The sequence below is a fragment of the Schistocerca gregaria genome, chromosome 10 (assembly GCF_023897955.1).
Source record: "Schistocerca gregaria isolate iqSchGreg1 chromosome 10, iqSchGreg1.2, whole genome shotgun sequence".
NCBI lineage: Eukaryota > Metazoa > Arthropoda > Insecta > Orthoptera > Acrididae > Schistocerca > Schistocerca gregaria.
This window is the reverse complement of record NC_064929.1, coordinates 118989854-119017353: the sequence shown is the minus strand read 5'-3', so window position 1 is coordinate 119017353 and position 27500 is coordinate 118989854. Positions and strand designations below refer to the sequence as shown.

General features: G+C 44.0%; 1 protein-coding gene and 1 pseudogene across 1 annotated transcript in view; one reads left to right on the top strand and one right to left on the bottom strand.

Moving 5' to 3' along the window:
- Nucleotides 1-27500, top strand: part of LOC126293450 (uncharacterized) — an 807495-nt gene that overhangs the window by 742444 nt on the left and 37551 nt on the right. Inside the window, exons 15-16 of the mRNA XM_049986682.1 lie at nucleotides 13677-13886; nucleotides 22703-22871. Of these exons, the coding sequence (XP_049842639.1) occupies nucleotides 13677-13886; nucleotides 22703-22871 (379 nt within the window). The remainder of the gene's footprint in view (nucleotides 1-13676; nucleotides 13887-22702; nucleotides 22872-27500) is intronic.
- LOC126293800 (5S ribosomal RNA) lies at nucleotides 18375-18492 on the bottom strand (annotated as a pseudogene).

The following is a 27500-nucleotide window of genomic DNA, read 5'->3' as shown; positions in this document are numbered from 1 at the left end:
AATAACATAAAGGTTCAGGAGTGGAATTAAAATACAAGGTGAAAGGATGTCAATGATACGATTCGCTGATGACATTGCTATCCTGAGTGAAAGTGAAGAAGAATTAAATGATCTGCTGAACGGAATGAACAGTCTAATGAGTACACAGTATGGTTTGAGAGTAAATCGGAGAAAGACGAAGGTAATGAGAAGTAGTAGAAATGAGAACAGCGAGAAACTTAACATCAGGATTGATGGTCACGAAGTCAATGAAGTTGAGGAATTCTGCTACCTAGGCAGTAAAATAACCAATGACGAACGGAGCAAGGAGGATATCAAAAGCAGACTCGCTATGGCAAAAAAGGCATTTCTGGCCAAGAGAAGTCTACTAACATCAAATACCGGCCTTAATTTGAGGAAGAAATTTCTGAGGATGTACGTCTGGAATACAGCATTGTATGGTAGTGAAACATGGACTGCGGGAAAACCGGAACAGAAGAGAATGGAAGCATTTGAGATGTGGTGCTATAGACGAATTTTTAAAATTAGGTGGACTGATAAGGTAAGGAATGAGGAGGTTCTACGCAGAATCGGAGAGCAAAGGAATACGTGGAAAACACTGTTAAGGAGAAGGGACAGGATGATAGGACATCTGCTAAGACATGAGGGAATGACTTCCGTGGTACTAGAGGGAGCTGTAGAGGGCAAAAACTGTAGAGGAAGACAGAGATTGGAATACGTCAAGCAAATAATTGAGGACATAGGTTGCAAGTGCTACTCTGAGATGAAGAGGTTAGCACAGGAAAGGAATTGGTGGCGGGCCGCATCAAACCAGTCAGTAGACTGATGACCAAAAAAAAAAAAAAAGAAAGAAATTCAACCAACAGAATCCAGGGACACAATTCAATTCTGACTGGGAAGAAATCATGTATGGGGTTCCCCAAGGTTCAATCTTAGGTCGACATATACGTAAATGATCTTCCCTTCTAATATACAACAAGCAGAATTATTTTTTTTTTTGCAGATGACACCAGTATTGTAATCATTCCCCGTGTACATATAGAGGTAGGAGAAATAGTGAACAAAGTTCTCAAAAATATCATTGACTGGATTTCTGAGAACGGCCTCACACTGAATTTCACAAAGACACATCATATTCAGTTCTGCACCTCTAGGGGTACTGCACCAGTGATAAGTGTAACATATGGTGATGAAATAACACATAGGTTGGAAACTTCAAAATTCTTAGATGTTCATATTGATAAGAATTGAGCTTTGGCAAAAATACATTTTGGAGATCCTAAAGAAACTTAGTTCAGCCACATTTGCACTTAGAATCACATTAAATTTTGGGGAGATAGAAATCAGTAAGTTGCCATATTTTGCTTATTTTCATTCACTAATGTCACATGGAATAATTTTCTGGGGTAACTCATCTTTAACATAGATCTTCATTGCCCAAAAACGTGCTGTAAGAATAATACGTGGTGCTCACTCGTGATCATCTTGTAGACACCTGTTTCAGTAGTTGGGCATCATGAGTGCTTCACAGTATGTTTGTTCGCTAATGAAGTTTATTGTAAATAATCCACTGCAGTTCAAAAGGAACAATGAGGTACATAATTACAATACTAGAAGAAAAAGTGACATTCCTTACTCAACATTAGGATTGTCTTTAGCACAGAAAGGGGTGCACAACGTTACAGCAGAAATTTTTAACCACTGTCTAACAGACAGGTAAAATTCGAAAGTAAATTGAAAAATTTTTCTCCTTCTATTCTGTAGAAGAATTTCTATGTTTTTTTTTACGTATAGAAGGTCGTGGGTGGGAATTGCTAACTCAATCTGTATATCTTGCTTTCATTTCGGGGAAAAAAATTATAAGGCGGTGATTAGAGTGGAAATAGATGTTCAAATTAATTTAAATATGAATTTAAAATGACTGATTCCACATGACGATTTATGGTGTAAGATTATCCATGGAACATAAAAGTAATTAATCAAAATATCTACGGGTTTACTGCCGGTCTATAGTTGATGTTTGATCGCCGAAATATTGTGCCCGTTGGACACTATAGACCGGCAGTATACCCGTGGATATTTTGATTATCAAATACGCCGGGAGAAACTCAAGAATCACATGAAAGTAATTAACTAACTAACTAATATGTGCAACCTTTTTAGACAGTGCTACGTTATAAGCATCTACAAAAGGTCTTAGGTTACTATTAACATCATCTGCCAGGTCATTAATATACAACACGAGTAGAAAGGCTCTCATGACACTTCCCTGGGACACACTGTAAGATACTTCTGCATCTCGCCATCCAAGCTCAGTTGCTGCATCCTCCGTAACCAAAACCCCCTATCCAGTCACAAACTGGCTCATGTCCCATGCAACTATGTGGTAATACCAGAAATACCCTGCTCCACAGACTGACAGGAGGGTTGCTGAGTACAGACACAGAAACAGGCAGGTACAGCACTGTTCGTCTGAAGGCAATGCAGCGACAGGCGCGGTGATGCAGTGGTGATGGCTCTCGACTTGTGCTGTGAAGAATGGCAGTCCAACGTCTCATCTGGCCATCCAGATCTACAGGGTGGTCCATTGATCGTGACCGGGCAAAACATCTCACGAAATAAGCATCAAACGAAAAAACTACAAAGAACGAAACTCGTCTGGCTTGAAGGGGAAACCCAGATGGCGCCATGGTTGGCCCGCTACATGGCACTGCCATATGTATAACGGATATCAACTGCGTTTCTTTTTTTTCAATTTTTTATTACATATTCGTGTAGTACGTAAAGAAATATGAATGTTTTAGTTTGACCACTTTTTTCGCTTTGTGGTAGATGGCACTGTAATAGTAACAAACACATGGCTCACAATTTTAGACTAACAATTGGTAACAGGTAGGTCTTTTAAATTAAAATATAGAACGTAGGTACGTTTTGACATTTTATTTCGGTTGTTCCAATGTGATACATGCACCTTTGTGAACCTATCATATCAGAGAACGCATGCTGTTACAGCGTGATTAACTGCAAATACCACATTAATGCAATAAATCCTCAAAATGATGTCCGTCAACCTCTATGTATTTGGCAATCGGTGTAACGACATTCCTCTCAACAGCGAGTGGTTCGCCTTCCGTAATGTTAGTACATGCATTGACAATGCGCTGACACATGTTGTCAGACGTTGACGGTGGATCACGATAACAAATACCCTTCACCTTTCCCCACAGAAAGAAATCCGGGGACGTCAGATCCGGTGAACGTGCGGGCCACGGTATGGTGCTTTGACGACGAATCCACCTGTCATGAAATATGCTATTCAATACCGCTTCATCCGCACGCGAGCTACGGGCCGGATATCCATCATGTTGGAAGTACATCGCCATTCTGTCATGCAATGAAACATCTTGTATTAACATCGGTAGAACATTACACAGGAAATCAACATACATTGCACCATTTAGATTGCCATCCATAAACTGGGGGCCAATTATAATTCCTCCCATAATGTCGATCCATACATTAACCCGCCAAGGTCGCTGATGTTCCACTTGTCGCAGCCATGTGGATTTTCCGTTGCCCAATAGTGCATATTATTCCGGTTTACGTTACCGCTGTTGTCGAATGACGCTTCGTCGCTAAATAGAACGCGTGCAAGAATTCTGTCACCGTCCAGTAATTTCTCTTGTGCCCAGTAACAGAACTGTACACGACGTTCAAAGTCGTCGCCATGCAATTCCTGGTGCATAGAAATGGTACGGGTGCAATCGATGTTGATGTAGGATTCTCAACACCGTCGTTTTTGAGATACCCGATTCTCGCGCAATTTGTCTGCTACTAATGTGCAGATTAGCCGCGACAGCAGCTAAAACACCTACTTGGGCATCATCATTTGTTGCAGGTCGTGGTTGACGTTTCACATATGGCTGAACACATCCTGTTTCCTTAAATAACGTAACTATCCGGCGAACGGTCCAGACACTTGGGTGATGTCGTCCAGGATACCGAGTAGCATACATCGCACACGCCCGTTGGGCATTTTGATCACAGTAGCCATACATCAACACGATATCGACCTTTTCCGCAATTGTTAAACTGTCCATTTTAACAAGGGTAATTTATCACGAAGCAAATACCGTCCACAATGGCGGAATGTTACGTGATACCACGTACTTATACGTTTGTGACTATTACAGCGCCATCTATCAAAAATCGAAAAAAAGTGGTCCAACTAAAACATTCGTATTTCTTTAGGTACTACACGAATATGTAATAAAAATGAGGGTGCCTATTTAAAAAAAAAAAAAAAAAACGCATTTGATATCAGTTCGACCTATGGCAGCGCCATCTAGCGGACCAACCATAGCGCCATCTGGTTTGCCCCTTCAAGCTAGACGAGTTTCGTTCTTTGTAGTTTTTTCGTTTGACGCTTATTTCGTGAGATGTTTGGCCCGGTCACTATCAGTGGAGCACGCTGTATAAGGGGCCGTCAAATGAAAACCAAACATGTGGCACAACTGGATCATGGAATGGTTATATTCACAAGGAACAACCACACTCGTTAAGATATCCGTCCCAGTGGGGAACGAGTTTCGTAGAATGCTATCGGTCGCTGTTGAATACACAAACGCATCCACTGTTGCACTTCGTCATCGGACTGAAACCGACTTCCACGCATGTCTTTCTCTAGGTTTCCAAAGATGTGAAAATCACACCGTGTAAAATGTGGACTGTATGGAGGATGTTGCAGTGTCTCCTAATCAAATCGTCTGATAGGCAGTGTCTGGGTGGGCTTTAACATGCAACATTATGATTCCGTCCTACACCATTCCAGAGCGTTTTGACTTTGTGGCGTGCCACAGTTTCTTCAAAGTGTTTTCATAGCGTTGCACGTTGACTGTGGTTCCACGCTTGAGGAACTCCACGACCAGAGTACCTCTGCAGTTGAAGAAGGAGATCATCATGATCATATCAGTACTTGTGTGAACACCTTTGTATATCTTTGATGGGGGAGATGGGGGATGTTTCGACTGTTGGTTTTGTCATTTGCCCTCAGACTGTCAGAATGCTGTTGGTTGGAATCATTGTTAAAAATAATAGAAAAGCCACGATCGCTTCAATCGTTTATTAGATGACCGCTTTCAGCACACTGACGGTGCCACCATCAGATCTGAAACGTGGATTAACATCTGACTATGGCACCTTCAGTGTGCTGAAACCGGCCATCTAATAAACGATTGAAGCGATTGTGGCTTTTCAATTATTTTAAAAGCAGAGTGTCCGCCCCACGACACACCATGTGTCCACTGGAATCATTTTGTTATACGAAAACATCTGTCCCCACACTGGCAATCATACGAAGTCTATGCTACAGCAATTTGGTTGGGAAACACTGCACCATTCTCTGAACATCACAGTATGATTCTGACATGTTTGGCGACCTGAAGAAAGACATGCATGCATATCGGTCTCAGTCGGGTGGGGAAGTGGAAGAGTGAGTGTCACTGTGGATCCACCAGTGGTAGACCATGCCCTATGAAGAGTAACTGATCGTCGCATCTCCCAATTGGATAAAAGTCTTAAGGGGGGCAGGACGTCAAACGGGCCGTCTTGGAGCAGGAGAGGCACCACAGGATGTAAGGTGTCAGGCAAATCCAACACCTTCCATGAAAACGCTGACATGATAAGCAAATCCAGTAATATGTCACATAACTCGGAATAAATCGTGACATTAAATTAACCAAAGTAATACGAGTAACGAGTGAGCAAATGGAATACCACAGACTAACACAAGAATGCCTAAATGCATGTCGTACCTTCCCACCGAGAGACCGACGCAGTTACGAGGGGAGAAACGAAGACAGAAGCCGAGAGCAGAACCGTGTTAAGCTAGAGGACCCTACGATAACTGACGGAGTGGACACCCACGTCGCTAGCCTACCGCTAAGTCTACCACCCGCACGTTTTAGCGTGAGGCTTTTCCGCGTCTCTGTTACGTCAAGGACCACCCCCCAGCCCATGTTAAAAGCTAGAGCCCTCCAGAAAAACAGTATAGATCTTACGATAACACAAAAAGGGCCACTACCACCCGCAAGTTTTAGCGTGAGACTTTTTCGCGTCTCAGGTACGTCAAGGACCACCCCCCAGCCCATGTTAAAAGATAGAGTCGTCCAGAAGAACAGTATAGATCTCACGATAACGCTAAAAGGACCACACCAACCGCACGTTTTAGCGTGAGACTTTTTAGCGTCTCTGTTACGTTGCAAACTTTAAAACATTGTCCCACCACGAAAAGTATAACGTTCCTCATTGGATAGACAGAATTTTTGTAGGTGGAGCTTAAGGTTAACATTGAGACCCTGATTGGTCAGATGAAAACATAGCCAGATAGTTTTTTTAAACTAACTTCGGTAAATTGTAGTAAGGAGAAGAGGAGAGTTAGTAACGAGACGGCGGGCTGGATGGCTGCTGCACCGGCCGCTGCCGCCCTGACGCTGCTTAGACACCGACAAGGTAATGAACGCACGCGATGCCGCATTTTTGAGCGCATAAGGCTTCACTCAGAACTGCAGAAGTCTTGTCTGTTACACCCCCTTCTTGCGTAATACTAGTGTCGATCGTTAATTAAAACTCATGGTGTTCACATTTGCCACTTGAAGAAAAGATCTGAAACGCGATTATTTTTCTTTTATATAGTTATTGAGAAGCCACATCAGCCACTTTAAATAAGTAATTGAAGATAATTGAGGGTCACTGTAGACCATTTTGATAGTTTTCTCTTTTGTGAAACTTAATTTAAACCTAGATTATAGATGTGATATGGCATAGGTCATCCTTCGATCGATTGTAGAACTTCGAAACCGATTCAGGGAATATTCGTCCACATTTTTGTTGAACGCAGTTGGTTTTTACCATCCTGTATTAAAACATTTCCTTTTATCAATAGTGCAATTTATAAACGATGTTTTGTGAGTAGAATAAAATTTCCAATGGTAAACTTAACTGCTTTTCGACGTTATTTTACCAGCTAAGTAAAAATAGGAAAGCCTTGAACCCTTTCCACTAAATTTAGTTAGCATTAAGATTCTTTTACAGGGAGTGCAGTGGAGCTGACGCTGAAATCGTTAAGTATTTGGTTATATCATCGCTAGTCTCACTGAACTCTTCTGAATTATACATGTCATGTGTGGTCTGGCGTCTCCTTACCAGCAACAGGTCCCAGGTTCAAACTAGTTAAGTCCCTAAAAAAACACGCTCAGAGCGTCGTTTGCGAAAGTGGAAGGGGACACGATATAGTACAAACAGACACCACCATGAATGTTTAGAAGGACACTTTAATTTCCACTGATTATACTTTTACAAATAAATTCATAAAACTTTGTCAGCATGACCAGGAAGGATTCAGAATTTACACTTATATCAGTGGAAGTTCAAAAATATAACGGAGTAATACGTGTGAAATTTCATCATTTTTTAACTTACCAATGGCAGCATTTGTTGCTATAGGTACACTTTTCTTCATAAGTAAGAAAGATTCTTGGATGAATTTTGCGCAGCATACAAACCATACTTAAAGGTGTATGAAACTCTAGAATTTTCCAAATCTACTAAAAACTGTCGTAAAAATTGAGGTAATTAACTACGCAAAAACAGACATAATGTCTTATGGGACAACAGCAATCAATGATTTTATAATGTTACTTAAAAACCGTCTTGATTTCAATTTTTTTTTTATTCATATGACCGGTTTCGGTTCATTCAGAACCATCTTCAGATCTGATATTTCAGTTACAGGAGTAACCCGTCCGTCAGATCTGAAGATGGTTCTGAATGAACCGAAACCGGTCATTACAATAAAAAAAATTGCAATCAAGACGGTTTTTAAGTAACATTGTAATTAACTACAAAATTTGTGTTTTTTCTAAACATGAAGTTTGAAATATGACAGTTCATTCGTTTTTTCATAAATTAAATAAATTCTAGAGTTTCATACACCTGTGAGTATGGTATGTATGCTGTGCAAAATTCATCGAATAATCTCTCTAACTTATGAAGAAAAGTGTACCTATAGCAACAAATGCAGCCATTAGTAAGTGAAAAAATGATGAAATTTCGCACGTAAAAAAAATTGTTTTGTTATGTTTTCGAACTTCCACTGCAATGATTGTGAATCCTGAATCCTTCCTGGCGATGCTGACAATGTTTTATGAATTATTTGTAAAAGCCCGCATCTCGTGGTCGTGCGGTAGCGTTCTCCTTCCCGCGCCCGGGTTCCTGGGTTCGATTCCCGGCAGGGTCATGGATTTTCTCTGCCTCGTGATGGCTGGGTGTTGTGTGTTGTCGTTAGGTTTAAGTAGTTCTAAGTTCTAGGGGACTGATGACCATGGATATTAAGTCCCATAGTGCTCAGAGCCATTTGAACCATTTTTTATTTGTAAAAGTATAGACAGAGTAAATTAAAATGTCCTGTGATGCCTCTCCTGCTCCAAGTCGGCCCGTTTGACATCCTAACCCCCTTAATGTGTGTGATGATTGCTTTTGATATACTGAAAAACCCGCCTCAGTTGCGTAAATTTTCTGGTTTTTACCGAGATTTCGACTAGAATAATCTAGCCTTGTTCAAAAGCATAAAATTACTATAACATGCAAGGGTAAGGCACAGTCAGCATTAAAAATTAAAACCTATAGTATCTTGGTACCATGTCAAATTAAAACTACTTACCTGAAGTCCAGCCCCGGCATAACTTAACCATGCTGTCAGTTGGCAGCGGCAACTACGTTCTTACTGACCGTTGCATGCAGAACTGCACTGAGCACATAGCAACTCATGTGCGTGCGCATACAAACAGTCAAAGCTGTATATCACTGGCTGTCTGTATATCACTTGCTGGGAACTGATAACCGTAACTGTAAGCAAACTAAGCATCATGTAGATAAAGTTTCTGTGTGTATTAACTACACGCAAATTGTAGTAAATGGTATGAAGTTTACTTGGTTGGATATATTAAAGTTTAAGGGTTACCTTTAGAACTTTATGCACATATGGTCATCGTGTAAAGTATCCCCACCGAACATAACTAATAGCGAGCACCTTACTTGTGTCACTTATTTAAAACCTTAATCATTATCTATAATTTACTTAGGGTGTAGCTGGGCGTACAACGCCCCTGTCATCACACTTAACTACTGTTGACCGACATACGTGCAGCATATTAATTAAAAAGTGGTGGAGGGTACAATGTCTCCGTCATCACGTTTACGTGCTTTTGACTGACTCAGGTCAAGTGTAGTAAATGTACGTTGGACGGTAAATATTTTCTATAGGTAACATTGTAAGTAACGCGATACATGTGTAATGTTACCACTATCATTAAAAGGGGAAGTATTCAGAGCAGCTAAGTTCTACTTTACTTTGTTGCATAACTGTTAAATTCATCTATTCTATTGACCGACATAGATCACAAGTATTAATTTAAGTGTGACGGAGGGTGCAACATCGTCATCACGCTTATGTGCTTTTGACCGACATAGGTCAAGTCCACTATAGTTCAATTCTTTTATCTTGGCGGATGGCGCATGCCCGCCTAGGCGCGGGAGATTGCTGCGTTGCCAGTTTTACGCGCCAAGAGAAGCGGCGCCATTGTATGATTCGAAAACTTACGTTTAGGGGGGAACGTGCAGTTTATGAAGGAAAGCCACCACGGCCGCATTAACCCTTTCGCTGCTACAGAGATGTGCTCCCCGCATTCCGCGCTGTGCGCGATTTTGTCATCACTGCACTGCTCGCCTGTGCAGACACATGGTGTTCCGACTGCTTTGACACACTTTATCATTCGATTCCACAAAAACAATTTGGGCCAAAAATTTTATTTTTACGCGTCTTTTTGACTGATACCTTTCCCCCATAAATGACTTAATTTTGTTTCGATGTTCAACGCAGTTATTGAGCAGCATTAGATGTAGTAAACCATTGCACGAAATTTTGAAGAGTTTGCAGAGGTAAAAAGTCCATAGCGTATACTTTCCATATGGTCGATCTTAGTTGCATCTACAAATTTCAAAAAATTACATTCAAACGAATAAAATTCATCAAGTACGACACTTCGATATTGTTTTTAAATGTATAAAATGTTAAGCACTGACCAAGGTTCGAACTCAGAACGTTTAACTTGGCAGCCTTACACTTTATCCATTACGCTAACGCAGCTCCCCGTTTAATATATCTCCCAGAGGACTTTAAATATCACGCAAAATACCGACAAACACTGTTGGTATGATTATGAATTACTTACGTTTCGTCGAAGTACAATAGGAAATAAACAATTACCGCTGTTCTTTGTTGCGAAAAAGCGATTAGTGAGAATTATACAAACACCTTTCCTTGCTATCGCCTGAATTAGGAGGCTTATTGCTTGTTTGGTTTAATTAATTAATACAATATGAAGCAATTCGTATAAAGAATGCTTTTTCCGAACTTTCTATAAAAGGAAGTCTGCTATCAAGACACTGCTTTCGTTCAATTAGTTTATTTATGACTGGACGTTTCTGAAACTGAAGACACTCGTCTGCGCTCTGCACTGCAGTCGAGTTCTGGTAACGTCGTTCTCTGTTCATTGTCTGACTGTGTTTTGTGACGTCAGATGCGCAGAACGAACCTAAACTCGGCCGCTGTCGTAAATGACGCGCACTTTAGCACATGATCTACAGTGTTAAGTTCGTCAATGCTATTGACCAGCATAGGTGCAGCATATTATTTAAATTGTGGCAGAGGGTACAACATGTCCGTCATCACGCTTATGTGCCATTGACAGACATAGGTCAAGGGTACTAACATATAATATACCATGTACCTTTGACGGGAATAATCTTCCACTGGTAACATTGTAAGTAGCACGATATGCGTCTAATGTTATCATAATCATTGAGAGGGGAAGTATTTAAACCAGCTAAGTTTTACTTCACTGTGCTGCTTAATTGTCAAATTCAACTATAATGGCGTCGAAAATCTCATGAAAGAGCAGCGGGCCAAACTTAAATTTAAAGCGAAGCGCACGGCTTGCTGTCTTAACATGGAATGCGGGGACCAAGAGAGAAATATGGTGGTCGATGTAACAGGGACAAATTAAACCAAACGTAACAAAGATTGGAAACCTTCGAAAAAGCTTTTATTTCTCAGTAGCAGCTGATCGTTCAGAAGGTTTTCTGCATCGGATAGCAAGTGTTTAAAAATTTGCATCTCCTCTAGAATATGTAGGCTCGTTCCTTATACCTCACAGTGCAACAGCTCAGTGTTAGTTGGAGGGTTGGGTGCATGGGCCATTTGGACGTGCTCGGCGAAATTCGAACCCCATGTGCCGTCACCACTTCTCGTTGGAATATGGTCTTTATATCTTTCTCTCCCTGTCTGGCCGATGTAAAAGCTAGGGCACTCACCACATGTGATTTTATACACCCCAGAGAGAGAGAGAGAGAGAGACAGTTTGTCCTTAGCTATTTTAAAGAGCGAATTAAATTTTTCTAAATGTTGGTAGAATACGTTACCTTCTAATCATGGTTCTTTAGAATTCGTCCTATTCTGTATGAAGCTCTACCTATAAAAGCAATGGAGGTTACGTACGCATGGTTATCATCTGACATGGTACCTAATGTAGATGAAGTCGTGCTTCTCTTGTTATTTACTCTCTTGCTATAGAGCTGTCTTACAATTTCTGGTTTATATCCATTGTTTTCGGCAATCACTGGGAGTGTTAATAGTTCGTTCTCCAATGTCTTAGCGGATATACAGACAGCCAATGATATACAGCTTTGACTCTGTATGTGCACCCACATGAGTTGCTATGTGCTCAGTGCAGTTCTCTGTGCAACGGTCAGTGCGAACGTAGTTGCCGCTGCAAAGCGACCGCATGGTAAAGTTATGACGGGGCTGGTAAGTAGTTTTAATTTGCCATGGTACCACAGTACTGTTGTTGTTGTGGTCTTCAGTCCTGAGACTGGTTTGATGCAGCTCTCCATGCTACTCTATCCTGTGCAAGCTTCTTCATCTCCCAGTACCTACTGCAGCCTACATCCTTCTGCATCTGCTTAGTGTATTCATCTCTTGGTCTCCCTCTACGATTTTTACCCTCCACCCTGCCCTCCAGTACTAAATTGGTGATCCCTTAATGCCTCAGAACATGTCCTACCAACCGGTCCCTTCTTCTGGTCAAGTTGTGCCACAAACTCCCCAATTTTGTTCCATACCTCCTCTTTACTTACATGATCTGCCCATCTAATCTTGAGCATTCTTCTGTAGCACCACATTTCGAAAGCTTCTATTCTCTTCGTGTCCAAACTATTTATCGTTCATGTTTCACTTCCATACATGGCTACACTCCATACAAATACTTTCAGAAACGACTTCCTGACACTTAAATCTATACTCGATGTTAACAAATTTCTCTTCTTCAGAAACTCTTTCCTTGCCATTGCCAGTCTACATTTTATATCCTCTCTACTTCGACCACCATCAGTTATTTTGCTCCCCAAATAGCAAAACTCCTTTACTACATTAAGTGTCTCATTTCCTAATCTAATTCCCTCAGCATCATCCAACTTAATTCGACTACATTCCATTATCCCCTTTTTATTTTGTTGATGTTCATCTTATGCCCTCCTTTCGTGACACTGTCCATTCCATTCAACTGCACTTGCAAGTCCTTTGCTGTCTCTGGCAGAATTAGAATGTCATCGGCGAACCTCAAAGTTGTTATTTCTTCTCCATGGTTTTTAATACCTACTCCAAATTTTTCTTTTGTTTCCTTTATTGCTTGCTCAATATACAGATTGAATAACATCGGGGAGAGGCTACAACCCTGTCTCACTCCCTTCCCAACCACTGCTTCCCTTTCATGTCCCTTGACTCTTATAACTGCCATCTGGTTTCTGTACAAATTGTAAATAGCCTTTCACTCCCTGCATTTTACCCCTGCCACCTTCAGAATTTGAAAGAGAGTATTCCAGTCAACATTGTCAAAAGCTTTATCTAAGTCTGCAAATGCTAGAAACTTAGGTTTACCTTTCCTTAATCTTTCTTCTAAGATAAGTCGTAAGGTCAGTACTGCCTCACGTGTTCCAACATTTCTATTGAATCCAAACCATTCTTCCCCGAGGTTGGCCTCTCCCAGTTTTTCCATTCGTCTGTAAAGAATTCGTGTTAGTATTTTGCAGCTGTGACTTATTAAACTTATTCAGTAATTTTCACCATTATCAACACCTGCTTTCTTTGGGGTTGGAACCACATAGCTTCTAATTTTTAATGTTGACTGTGCCTTACCGTGGTCTGTTATAGTAATTTTATGCTTCTGAAGAAGGCTAGATTATTCTAACCGAAATCTCGGTAAAGACCAGAAAATTTTCGCAACTGAGGCGGATTTTTCAATACATTAGTTTACCGTAGTCTAATGCTAAAAATTCTTAGATTGCTTTTGAATGGAACCATTCCATGGTTCCATTGTGGTGGGTATTTAGTTTTCATTTAGCCATGTGTTATATGTTTCTCTGGGTATTTTGAAGTCTCCTAAGGCAATTGCACAGATGGTTCCACTATAAAAGGACACAGCTGATCTCCTTCCTCGTCCTGCATTCATGTGTAATGACTTAGTGCTCTGTGGCACATTGAATAATCCTTCTTCTTCCCACAGAGGTGCAGCATTTGCCGGAGGTGAAAGTGCCAGTGGTACGGGTATTGGTGGTGGAGGAGGAGAAGAAGCAGCAGCCTCCCTCACCCTCACCCCCCAGGAGGGCGTCCTTTTCCGGAGAACTCCGGAGCAGGCCGACACCACCTGCAGTGGCAGCTCCGAGGCCGTGGTCGCCCACACCTCAGCCGTCTGCTGCTGCTGTAGGGGACCAAGGTCAGTAATAGAAAAGGAACCAATCCAAGCCTGTCTTGGCAGGGTCGCCATCACAAAAAGCTCTACAGTCACCACCTTCTAGGGGTTACTTCCTGCAGAGGAGTCACTGGCTGCCGCTCTCCTACGTTGTACCCCAGGTCACGCAAGAAACAGATTGACCGATCGGTTGGTCTAGCAGGCAACCCATGTCAGGGAACGGCCACCAGGGGGCGATAGCGTCGCACCCTTACTTGTGGCACCAACCACTAGATGGCACTCCGTTCAGTGAAATATGTGGCAACATCATCCGAACTCGCGCAGCTTTCACTATCTGGCGTCTGTGAAGTACAGCTGTTTCTGACATACCCGCGCCCGGGTTCCCAGGTGTGATTCCCAGCGGGGTCAGGGATTTTCTCTGCCTCGTGATGACTGGGTGTTGTGTGATGTCCTTAGGTTGGTTATGTTTAAGTAGTTCTTAGTTCTACGGGACTGATGACCGTAGATGTTAAGTCCCGTAGTGCTCAGAGCCATTATTTGACATACCGGTGGTAGTGGATCGAGTCGTCATGCCGATTGCCTGCATCAACTGTGGAAGGAGTAGACGGACAAGTCCTGAACTAAAAGTGTTCAGATTTCACGTCAAAGATAAAGAAAGGTTACGGAAGTGGATTTTAAACCAATGAATTAGTTATGAGTAAGAATTAATAGAGCCCTAAGCATTTGATCCTACCTAAATTTTGTCAACCTTATATTCTGATATAACGTGGCAGCCGTTCCTTTATTTTTTTCGAAGATTTCGTTGTTAAGTGCGCATATGAATTTATATTCGTTTACAACTAACAGTAATCAAATGCAAAATGTGGTTATACTTAAGAACGCTTACAGAAATACTTAGAAAGGAATCAATCGTTTAATGAACAAAGTAAGAGCATATGGACTATCAGACCAATTGTGTGATTGGATTGAGGAGTTCCTAGATAACAGAACGCAGCATGTCATTCTCAGTGGAGAGAAGTCTTCCGAAGTAAGAGTGATTTCAGGTGTGCCGCAGGGGAGTGTCGTAGGACCGTTGCTATTCACAATATACATAAATGACCTTGTGGATGACATCAAAAGTTCACCGAGGCTTTTTGCGGATGATGCTGTGGTGTATCGAGAGGTTGTAACAATGGAAAATTGTACTGAAATGTAGGAGGATCTGCAGCGAATTGACGCATGGTGCAGGGAATGGCAATTGAATCTCAATGTAGACAAGTGTAATGTGCTGCCAGTACATAGAAAGAAAGATCCCTTATTTAGCTACAATATAGCAGGTCAGCAACTGGAAGCAATTAATTCCATAAATTATCTGGGAGTACGCATTAGGAGTCATTTAAAATGGAATGATCATATAAAGTTGATCCGTCAGTAAAGCAGATGCCATACTGAGATCCATTGGAAGAATCCTAAGGAAATGCAATCCGAAAACAAAGGAAGTAGGTTACAGTATGCTTGTTTGCCCACTGCTTGAATACTGCTCAGCAGTGTGGGATCCGTACCAGATAGGGTTGATAGAAGAGATAGAGAAGATCCAATGGAGTGCAGCCCGCTTCGTTACAGGATCATTTAGTAATTGCGAAACGTTACGGAGGTGATAGATAAACTCCAGCGGAAGACTCAGTAGCTCGGTACGGGCTTTTGTTAAAGTTTCGAGAGCATACCGAAGAGTCAAGCAGTGTATTGCTCCTTCCTACGTATATCTCGCGAAGAGACCATGAGGATAAAATCAGAGAGATTAATGCCCACACAGAAGCATACCGACAATCCTTCTTTACAGGAACAATACGAGACTGGAATAGAAGGGAGAACGGATGGAGGTACTCAGGGTACCCTCCGCCACACACCGTCAGGACGCTTGCGGAGTATGGATATAGATATAGATGTAGAAAATCTGTTTCTTAAACTTATTTACAGTCTCAATGTGAAAAATATATTGTCGTTATAACTCACCTAATCCCAATACATACTCTATGCAAAATAAATAATTCTGTCGGTAATGTCAGGACGCGAAACCCACTGCTCGGTGCAGTATTTGTCAGTAAATTAACTGATTATATTTCAAGGACGGTGAGAAGATTTTGAAAGCTTTATAGTGTTAACCTACACGTGGAGAGCTCTTCTACCACCATCATCAGTATCAGGAAAGCTGTATAACAAAGAAGAAATAGACGGCATGGAAGGAGAGTGTAAAGCCTATGCGACTGCAATACAGTCTGCATTTCCACAGTAGCTCGCGAGAAATGTTTGTGTGTTACTTTTCATTTATTTCATTTCGCATATGATTGTGAGAAGTATCCCTACAGTAGAAATAAATTTGGTTTGTAGACTTACAGGAGCTACTCTACATTCTTCGATTGAAAACTCGGGAAAAACCACAGCCGATCATGAGCTACAGTCAGCTGTGTGACGAATGCATTTCACGCGCAGCACTCTAGCCGAACACAAATCAGCATACAGGGTGTTTCAAAAATGACCGGTATATTTGAAACGGCAATAAAAACTAAACAAGCAGCGATAGAAATACACCGTTTGTTGCAATATGCTTGGGACAACAGTACATTTTCAGGCGGACAAACTTTCGAAATTACAGCAGTTACACAATTTTCAACAACAGATGGCGCTGCAAGTGATGTGAAAGATATAGAAGACAACGCAGTCTGTGGGTGCGCCATTCTGTACGTCGTCTTTCTGCTGTAAGCGTGTGCTGTTCACAACGTGCAAGTGTGCTGTGGACAACCTGGTTTATTCCTTAGAACAGAGGATTTTTCTGGTGTTGGAATTCCACCGCCTAGAACACAGTGTTGTTGCAACAAGACGAAGTTTTCAACTGAGGTTTAATGTAACCAAAGGACCGAAAAGCGATACAATAAAGGATATGTTTGAAAAATTTCAACGGACTGGGAATGTGACGGATGAAAGTGTTGGAAAGGTAGGGCGACCGCGTACGGCAACCACAGAGGGCAATGCGCAGCTAGTGCAGCAGCTGATCCAACAGCGGCCTCGGGTTTCCGTTCGCCGTGTTGCAGCTGCGGTCCAAATGACGCCAACGTCCACGTATCGTCTCATGCGCCAGAGTTTACGCCTCTTTCCGTACAAAATTCAAACGCGGCAACCCCCCAGCGCCGCTACCATTGCTGCACGAGAGACATTCGCTAACGATATAGTGCACAGGATTGATGACGGCGATATGCATGTTGGCAGCATTTGGTTTACTGACAAAGCTTATTTTTACCTGGATGGCTTCGTCAATAAACAGAACTGGCGCATATGGGGAACCGAAAAGCCCCATGTTGCAGTCCCATCGTCCCTGCATCCTCAAAAAGTACTGGTCTGGGCCGCCATTTCTTGCAAAGGAATCATTGGCCCATTTTTCAGATCCGAAACGATTACTGCATCACGCTATCTGGACATTCTTCGTGAATTTGTGGCGGTACAAACTGCCTTAGACGACACTGCGAACACCTCATGGTTTATGCAAGATGGTGCCCGGCCACATCGCACGGCCGACGTCTTTAATTTCCTGAATGAATATTTCGATGATCATGTGATTGCTTTGGGCTATCCGAAACATACAGGAGGTGGCGTGGATTGGCCTTCCTATTCGCCAGACATGAACCCCTGTGACTTCTTTCTGTGGGGACGCTTGAAAAACCAGGTGTACCGCCAGAATCCAGAAACAATTGAACAGCTGAAGCAGTACGTCTCATCTGCATGTGAAGCCATTCCGCCAGACACGTTGTCAAAGGTTTCGGGTAATTTCATTCAGAGACTACGCCATATTATTGCTACGCATGGTGGATATGTGGAAAATATCGTACTATAGAGTTTCCCAGACCGTAGCGCCATCTGTTGTTGACAATTGTAACTACTGTAATTTCGAAAGTTTGTCTGCCTGAAAATGTACTGTTGTCCCAAGCATATTGCAACAAACGGTGTATTTCTATCGCTGCTCGTTTAGTTTGTATTGCCGTTTCAAATATACTGGTTATTTTTGAAACACCCTGTAATTCACGTCACTGAAGATACAGCGTTGCCAATTCTGTGACATGGACAGGTCAGTTAGTATTGTAGCGTCGCCTGCGACATCTGTTGACCGACTGGAAAACTATTTTTACGGTTGCTTGTTGCGCCGTATGGATGGTCAGTCTGTTTCTTACGTGATCCGGGGTTGAATATAAAGGGCGTCTAGGTTAAACATATAATAATATAAAAGTAACAACCTGGGATGTAACTCAGATATTTATTGGCGGTTCACTGCTGCAAGTATAGCACTCCGTCTTCAGGCCACGTGTGGCCTACCGGGACCATCCGACCGCCGTGTCATTCTCAGGTGAGGATGCGGATAAGAGGGGTGTGGCGTCAGCAAACAGCTCTCCCGGTCGTTATGATGGTATTCTTGACCGAAGCCGCCTTCTATTTGGTCGAGTAGCTCCTCAATTGGCATCACTAGGCTGAGTGCACCCCGAAAACTGGCAACAGCGCATGGCGGCCTGAATGGTCACCCATCCAAATACCGTCCACGCCCGACAGCGCTTAACTTCGGTGATCTCACGGGAACCGGTGTATCCACTGCGGCAAGGCCATTACCTTGCCTTACTGCCTTACTGCTGCAAGTATGGGAACTCAAAATGATTTCTGTGTTTGCTTGAAGCACTTGTTACCAAGTGAGAATGTGTGTGACTGCTTTGTTCACGGAAACGCATGTCAGTAGCCACATAGACGCCACAGTAAAAGGTGTTATGTGTGCTTTCTCCCGCCGAGCGAAAGCCTGTTACGCTAGCAAAACATCATTCTCGGCTATGGACTAAGACCAGCTGATGACGTTTTTCACTTACTAAACAGTAAAGAAATGGGACAAGCGGCTTCAGAAGACGGGGACTTTGCTTTCGAAGTCAGACCATCATGCCAGGCACTCAGTTCCTGACGCCATCACAGTTTAACAGCCGTGTTAGAAAAGCGCTACGTAAACAAAGACCACATCATCTCAGATTCAAGAGTAGTAAAAACCTAACTGACAAACAAAAGCTGAACGAAGCGAAAATGAGCGTAAGGAGAGCAATGACAGAAACATTCAATGATTTTGAAAGTAAGACTTTGTCAACCGACCTGAGTAAAAACCCTAACAGACTTTAGTCGTATGTAAAATCAGTAAGTCGGTCAAAATCATTATTTGCTCGCTCAGCGACAACATCGGCACCGAAACGGAAGATAACACAGTGAAGGCCAGAATACTGAATTCCGTCTTTCGAAGTTGTTTCACCGCGGAAGATCGTAACACTGTCCCTCTTTTCAGTCGTCGTACGAACGTCGAAATAACAGATATTGAGATAACTGTTCGCGGAATTGAAAATCAGCCACAATCGCTTTGTGGTGGAAAGGCGTCAGGACCAGATGAGATGCCTATCAGTTTCGAAGATGCCAGGCGTAATAAAAAAAGTAGAAATATTTCAGTTAATTGATACTTAAGTGACTATATAGACCCGTGTTTAAAAATGAATGTGCCGTATTGTCGGTAGTTGCTTTACAGTAGCTGAGAGTATTTCTGTAAAGAGAACAACAATTTGCTAATGAGCTGTATTTGATCTAGGAAACGAGTCAAACAGTAAATATCTTTAATTAAAGGACACTGATGATGCTATACTTCAATAATCGAAACGCATCTGGTGAGAAAAACACACATTTTCATGTAGTTGTAATGGCAGAACAAAAATACCCCCAGAATAAAAATGAATGCATATCATGTATCATTTATTACTCACTAGAAATATAACTTCCTAAAATTTGTCACATGCAAGAAAAAAAATAATACTACCATACAAGTTTTATATTTTACATCACATAGTCCGTTAACTTTCTCTTATTTTCTACACTTCATTTACATGTAAACCGTTTTTGATGTTGTTGAGCAACAATCACACAATAATTTTTAAATGATCACATCGCCATTTAACTGCATTGTGGTTTAATTACGACCCAGGTTTCGGCCTTTTATGCCATTTTCCATTGATTGAGTTTATATCATTCTACATCTACATCTACATTAACGTATATTGCAGGAGGTCAAGCTCAAAATCTGGAATTTCGTGGGCAGCCAATATTTTTCTTAATTTATGACCAATTTTGAGCTTGATGTCCCGCTGTACAAGCTAATGACATAAACTCAATCATTCGAAAATGGCATAAAAGGCCGAAAATTGGGTCGTAATTAAATAAACAACAATACAGTCAAATGGCGGTCAGTTCTTTTTAAAAGTCATTTATATGTATAAAGTGCATTGTTGACCGAGAACAAATAAATCTAACTCATTTAGGTAAATGCCCAGAGGATGTTGTTCGAAAATGGTTCAAATGGCTCTGAGCACTATGGGACTTAACTTCTGAGGTCATCAGTCCCCTAGAACTTAGAACTACTTTAACCTAACTAACCTAAGGACATCACATACATCCATACCCGAGGCAGGATACGAACGTGCGACCGTAGCGGTTGCGCGGTTCCAGACTGAAGCGCCTAGAACCAGTCCGCCACACCGGTCGGCAGGCTATTGTTGTTCCGTGTAAAATCATAAACTTCGCTCCCAGTATCAATTATTATTGGTGCTGTCTGCTGGCAATTATTATCAGATGCTGGCCCGCATCTCGTGGTCGTCCTAGGGGGCTGATGACCTAAGATGTTAAGTCCCATAGTGCTCAGAGCCATTTTTTATCAGATGCTCGCCATTGCTATTTCATCACACTGTTCTTACAGCTCGGCTCCATCGTCTAGTGAAAAAAAATCTTTCGACAATCTATGCCCACCTACTTAAAACATCGAGCAAAAGACGTAACTTCAGATGCTTATAACATTTTACGATATTCCCATCACGATACAAAATACGCTAGGACGAAAGAAAACTGAATGAACCATGACAAGACGAAAACAAATTATTAATAATTTTAGAGACTGCCTTGTTACCGACACGTTAACGAGGACGCGCACCTGAACCCTCTTATGCACACTGCTATTTACTCCCAGACACATGTACACTACTGGCCATTAAAATTGCTGCACCACGAAGATGACGTGCTACAGACGCGAAATTTAACCGGCAGGAAGAAACTGCTGTGATATGCAAATGATCAGCTATTAACAGCAACCACACAAGGTTGGCGCCGGTGGCGACACCTACAGCGTGCTGACATGAGGAGAGTTTCCGACCGATTTGTCATACACAAACAGCAGTTCACCGGATTTCCCTGGTGAAACGTTGTTGTGATGCCTCGTGTAAGGAGGAGAAATGCGTACCATCACGTTTCCGACTTTGATAAAGGTCGGATTGTAGCCTATCACGATTGCAGTTTACCGTATCGCGACATTGCTGCTCGCGTTGGCCGAGACCCAATGACTGTTAGCAGAATATGGAATCGGTGGGTTCAGGAGGGTAATACGGAACGCCGTGCTGGTTCCCAACGGCCTCGTATCACTACCAGTCGAGATGACAGGCATATTATCCGCATGGCTGTAACGGATCGAGCAGCCACGTCTCGATCCCTGAGTCGACAGATGGGGACGTTTGCAAGACAACAACCATCTGCACGAACAGTTCGACGACGACGTTTGCAGCAGCATGGACTATCAGCTCGGAGACCGTGGCTGCGGTTACCCTTGACGCTGCTGCATCACAGACAGAAGCGGCTGCGATGGTGTACTCAATGACGAACCTGCGTGCACGAATGGCAAAACGTCATTTTTTCAGATGAATCTAGGTTCTGTTTACAGCATCATGATGGTCGCATCCGTGTTTGGCGGCATCGCGGTGAACCGACACTGGAAGCGTGTATTCGTCATCGCCATACTGGCGTATCACCCGACGTGAAGGTATGGGGTGCCATTGGTTACACGTCTCGGTCACCTCTTGTTCGCACTGACGGCACTTTGAACAGTGGACGTTATATTTTAGATGTGTTACGACCCGTGGCTCTACCCTTCATTCGATCCCTGAGAAACCCTACAGTGCAGCAGGATAATGGACGACCGCATGTTGCTGGTAATGTACGGGCCTTTCTGGATACAAAAATTGTTCGACTGCTGCCCTGGCCAGCACATTCTCCAGATCTCTCACCAATTGAAAACGTCTGGTCAATGGTGGCAGAGCAACTGGTTTATCGCAATACGCGTCACTACTCTTGATGAACTGTGGTATCGTGTTGAAGCTGCATGGACAGCTGTACCTGTACACGCCATCCGACCTCTGTTTGACTCAATGCCCAGGAGTATCAAGGCCGTTATTACGGCCAGAGGTGGTTGTTGTGGGTACTGATTTCTCAGGATCTATGGATCCGAATTGCGTGAAAATGTAATCACATGTCAGTTCTAGTATAATATATTTTTCCAATGAATACCCGTTTATCATCTGCATTTCTTCTTGGTGTAGCAATTTTAATGGCCAGAAGTGTATGACTTGACTGACTGCAGCCGGCATTCCTAAACGCATTCTGCAAATGTATCTCGCCGTCCGGAGTGGTCTCGTGGTTAAGGCGCTCAGTCCGGAACCGCGTGACTGCTACGGTCGCAGGTTCGAATCCTGCCTCGGGCATGGATGTGTGTGATGTCCGTAGGTTAGTTAGGTTTAAGTGGTTCTAAGTTCTAGGGGACTGATCACCACAGATGTTAAGTCCCATAGTGCTCAGGGCCATTTGAACCATTTTTTTTTTTTTTTTTTTTTTGACTGACAGCAGCTGTGAGTCGTTCGCCGTGTGTTCAAAGGCTACAGCGCCCTCGCGTTGCACGAGGGTATGTAACGAAGCTGTGTTTTCCGCAGGAGCAGAAGATGCTGAAAGCCGCAACCGGTTCGAGCGGGCGCGCATGTTCTTCCAGACGCTGGAGAAGTCGCAGGGCTCCAGCAGCAGATCGGGCTCCCTGGACTCGGCTCCCCCCTTCGCGGAATGCGACGACAACCTACCCATCCAAAGGACCAAAGGACATAACAGGTACCTACCTAACTCCCAGTACATGAGTAACGTCTAAAACATGCCGGTATGTGTACTGATGCCAATCTACTTTATCATAAGCAAGGTAAATCCATAGTAGCGAAAACCACCATGGCCGTCATGCATAATGTTACTGAGATCGTCACGTTGAACTAAATGTGTACACACTTACCACACAAAAAAAACACGACCCGAGATACACAGAATTTCTAAACGAACTGTTAACTGAACATACACCTCCCGCCGTTGTAGACATCGTATATCATTGGAGCGCCAGAGAAATTAGTATAGCCATGCGTATTCAAATACAGAGTTACTTGGCTAATATCATATAGGACACCCCTCCCCCACCACCGCCACCAAGCACGCAGAAGTGCGCAGCAGGTTTTGGCATGGACTTGACTAATATCTGAAGTAGTGTTGGAGGGAACTGACACCATGAATCCTGCAGGGCTGTCCATAAACCCGTAAGAGTACGAGCGCGTGGTAATCCCTTCACGTTGCGAGGCATCCCACATATGCTCGATAATGTTCATGTCTGGAGACTTTGGTGGCCAGCGGAAGTGTTTAAACTCAAAAGAGTGTTCCTACAGGCACTCTGCAGCAATTCTGGACGTGTGTCGCATTGTCCTGCTGGAAATTCCCAAGTCCGGCTGAACACAAAATGGACATGAATGGATGCTGGTAATCAGACAGGACGCTTACGTACGTGTCACCTGTGGAAGTCGTATCTAGATGCATCAGGGGTCCCATATCAGTCCAACTGCACACGTCCCACACCATTGCAGAGCCTCCAACGGCTTGAACAGTCCCCTGCTGACATACAGGGTCCATGGATTGCCACGCGGGGTAGCCACGCGGCTTGCGGCGTCTTGTCACGGCGTGGGCGGCTCCCACCGTCGGAGGTTCCAGGCCTTCCTCGGACATGTGTTGTTCTTTGATTAAGTCACATTAAGTAGTGCGTAAGCTTAGGGACCAATGACAGCAGTTTGGTCCCATAAGACCTTACCACAAATTTTCGTGTTCCATGGATTCAGATTGTCTTCATACCCATAGACGCCCATCCCCTCTATACAATTTCAAACGGGACTCGCCCGGCCAGCCAACACGGTCCCAGTCATCAATACGCTGAGGCGAAGCGTAAAGCTTTGTGTCGAGCTGTCATCTAGAGTACGCGAGTGGGCCTTCGGCTCCGAAAGCCCATATCGATGATGTTTTGTTGAATGGTTCGTTCGCTGACACTTGATGACTAAACACTAACATCTGCAGCATTTTGTGGAATGGTTGCACTTCTGCCACATTGAACGATTCCCTTCAGCCGTCTGTAATGGTGTGGGGCGTATGCAATTGGAGTGATATGGGACCTCTGACACAATTAGAAACGACTCCGACAGATGACACGTTCGTAAGCATCCTTGTTTGATTACCAGCATCCATTTAAGACCATTGCACAATCCGACGGACTTGGGTAAATGTAGCAGGACAATGCGACACCCCACACATCCAGAATCGCTACAGAGTGGCTCCAGGAACAGTCTTCTAAGTTTAAACACTTCTGCTGGCCATCAAACTCCCAAGACATGAATATTATTGAGCATATCTGGGGTGTCTTGAAACGTGCTGTTCAGAAGAGACCTTCACCCCCTCGTACTCGTACGGATTTATGGACAGCTCTGCAGGATTGAAGGTGGCAGTTCCCTCCAGCACAACTTCAGACATTAGTCGACTTCATCCCATATCGTGTTGCGGCACTTCTGCGTGCTCGCGGAGGCCCTACATGATATTAGGGAGGTGTACCAGTATCTTCGGCCCTTCAGTGTAGTATGAACGAATCAGAAATTTCCTATTTCGAAGCTCCTGGCGGCTTGCTAGGGCGATCACAGTTTCAACAGAGCCCTGATTTTCCGTGGCTTTCCAATACCCGTGTTGCCCTTTGCAACTAGCGTAGCGGTCAACCGGTGCTTCACGCCTACAGGCAGTTCCTTAAATCCAGTGACGTACCAATTATGTTCGTTGCAGAAACATGAGTCATGAAGCGAGAGGAAAAAACAGGGTGCGACCAAGTATCAAACATGGGACAGATGAGAATGGAAATACACTCCTGGAAATGGAAAAAAGGACACATTGACACCGGTGTGTCAGGCCCACCATACTTGCTCCGGACACTGCGAGAGGCCTGTACAAGCAATGATCACACGCACGGCACAGCGGACACACCAGGAACCGCGGTGTTGGCCGTCGAATGGCGCTAGCTGCGCAGCATTTGTGCACCGCCGCCGTCAGTGTCAGCCAGTTTGCCGTGGCATACGGAGCTCCATCGCAGTCTTTAACACTGGTAGCATGCCGCGACAGCGTGGACGTGAACGGTATGTGCAGTTGACGGACTTTGAGCGAGGGCGTATAATACGCATGCGGGAGGCCGGGTGGACGTACCGCCGAATTGCTCAACACGTGGGGCGTGACGTCTCGACAGTACATCGATGTTGTCGCCAGTGGTCGGCGGAAGGTGCACGTGCCCGTCGACCTGGGACCGGACCGCAGCGACGCACGGATGTACGCCAAGACCGTAGGATCCTACGCAGTGCCGTAGGGGACCGCACCGCCACTTCCCAGCAAATTAGGGACACTGTTGCTCCTGGGGTATCGGCGAGGACCATTCGCAACCGTCTCCATGAAGCTGGGCTACGGTCCCGCACACCGTTAGGCCGTCTTCCGCTCACGCCCCAACATCGTGCAGCCCGCCTCCAGTGGTGTCGCGACAGGCGTGAATGGAGGGACGAATGGAGACGTGTCGTCTTCAGCGATGAGAGTCGCTTCTGCCTTGGTGCCAATGATGGTCGTATGCGTGTTTGGCGCCGTGCAGGTGAGCGCCACAATCAGGACTGCATACGACCGAGGCACACAGGGCCAACACCCGGCATCATGGTGTGGGGAGCGATCTCCTACACTGGCCGTACACCTCTGGTGATCGTCGAGGGGACACTGAATAGTGCACGGTACATCCAAACCGTCATCGAACCCATCGTTCTACCATTCCTAGACCGGCAAGGGAACTTGCTGTTCCAACAGGACAATGCACGTCCGCATGTATCCCGTGTCACCCAACGTGCTCTAGAAGGTGTAAGTCAACTACCCTGGCCAGCAAGATCTCCGGATCTGTCCCCCATTGAGCATGTTTGGGACTGGATGAAGCGGCGTCTCACGCGATCTGCACGTCCAGCACGAACGCTGGTCCAACTGAGGCGCCAGGTGGAAATGGCATGGCAAGCCGTTCCACAGGACTACATCCAGCATCTCTACGATCGTCTCCATGGGAAAATAGCAGTCTGCATTGCTGCGAAAGGTGGATAATCACTGTACTAGTGCCGACATTGTGCATGCTCTGTTGCCTGTGTCTATGTGCCTGTGGTTCTGTCAGTGTGATCATGTGATGTATCTGACCCCAGGAATGTGTGAATAAAGTTTCCCCTTCCTGGGACAATAAATTCACTGTGTTCTTATTTCAATTTCTAGGAGTGTATTAGGCTGATGTCGGAAGAACTACAGTACAAGCTTACGAGAAAAAGAGTAAAATCATGTTTAGATTATGGACGAAGACACTTGACCAGGAAAGATGAAGAGTCTAGGATTCCAAGCAGAGCATGGCAGTGATACGAAACTGTACAAGATTATGATGATGAAATCAGAAAGTACACTATGTGATCAAAAGTATCCGAATACCCCCCAAAACATATTTTTTTTACATTAGGCGCGTTGTGCTGCCACCTACTGCCAGGTACTCTATAACAGGGACCTCAGTAGTCATTAGACATCGTGAGAGAGCAGAATGGGGCGCTCCTCAGAACTCACGGACTTCGAACGTGGTCAGGTGATAGAGTGTCACTTGTGTCATACGTCTGTACACGAGATTTCAACACTCCTAAACATCCCTAGGTCCACTGTTTCCGATGTGGTAGTGAAGTGGAAATATGAAGGGACACGTACAGCACAAAAGCGTACAGACCGACCGCGTCTGTTGACTGACAGAGACAGCCGACAGATCAAAAGGATTGTAATGTGTAATAGGCAGACATCTATCCACACCATCACACAGAAATTCCAAAGTATATCAGGATCCACTGCAAGTACTGTGACAGTTAGGCAGGAGGTGAGAGAAGTTGGATTTAATGAGAGAGCGGCTGCTCATAAGCCAGACATCACGCCGGTAAATGCCAAACGACGCCTCGGTTGGTTCAGCGAACTTGAACATTGGACGACTGAACAGTGGAAAAACTTTGTGTGGAGCGACAAATCACGGTACACAATGTGGCGATCCGATGTCAGGGTGTGGGTATGGCGAATGTCCGTTGAAAGTCATCTGCCAGTGTTTGTAGTGCCAACAGTAAAATTCGGAGGCGGTGGTGTCATGGTGTGGTCATGGTTTTCATGGAGGCGGCTTGCACCCCTTGTTGTTCTACGTGGCACTAACACAGCGCAGGCAAACACTGTTGTTTTAAGCACCCTCTTGCTTCCCACTATTGATGAGCAATTCGGGGATGGCGGTTGCGTCTTTCAACACGATAGAGCACCTGTTCATAATGCACGGCCTGTGTCGGAGTGGTTCCACCACAATCACATCCCTGTAATGGA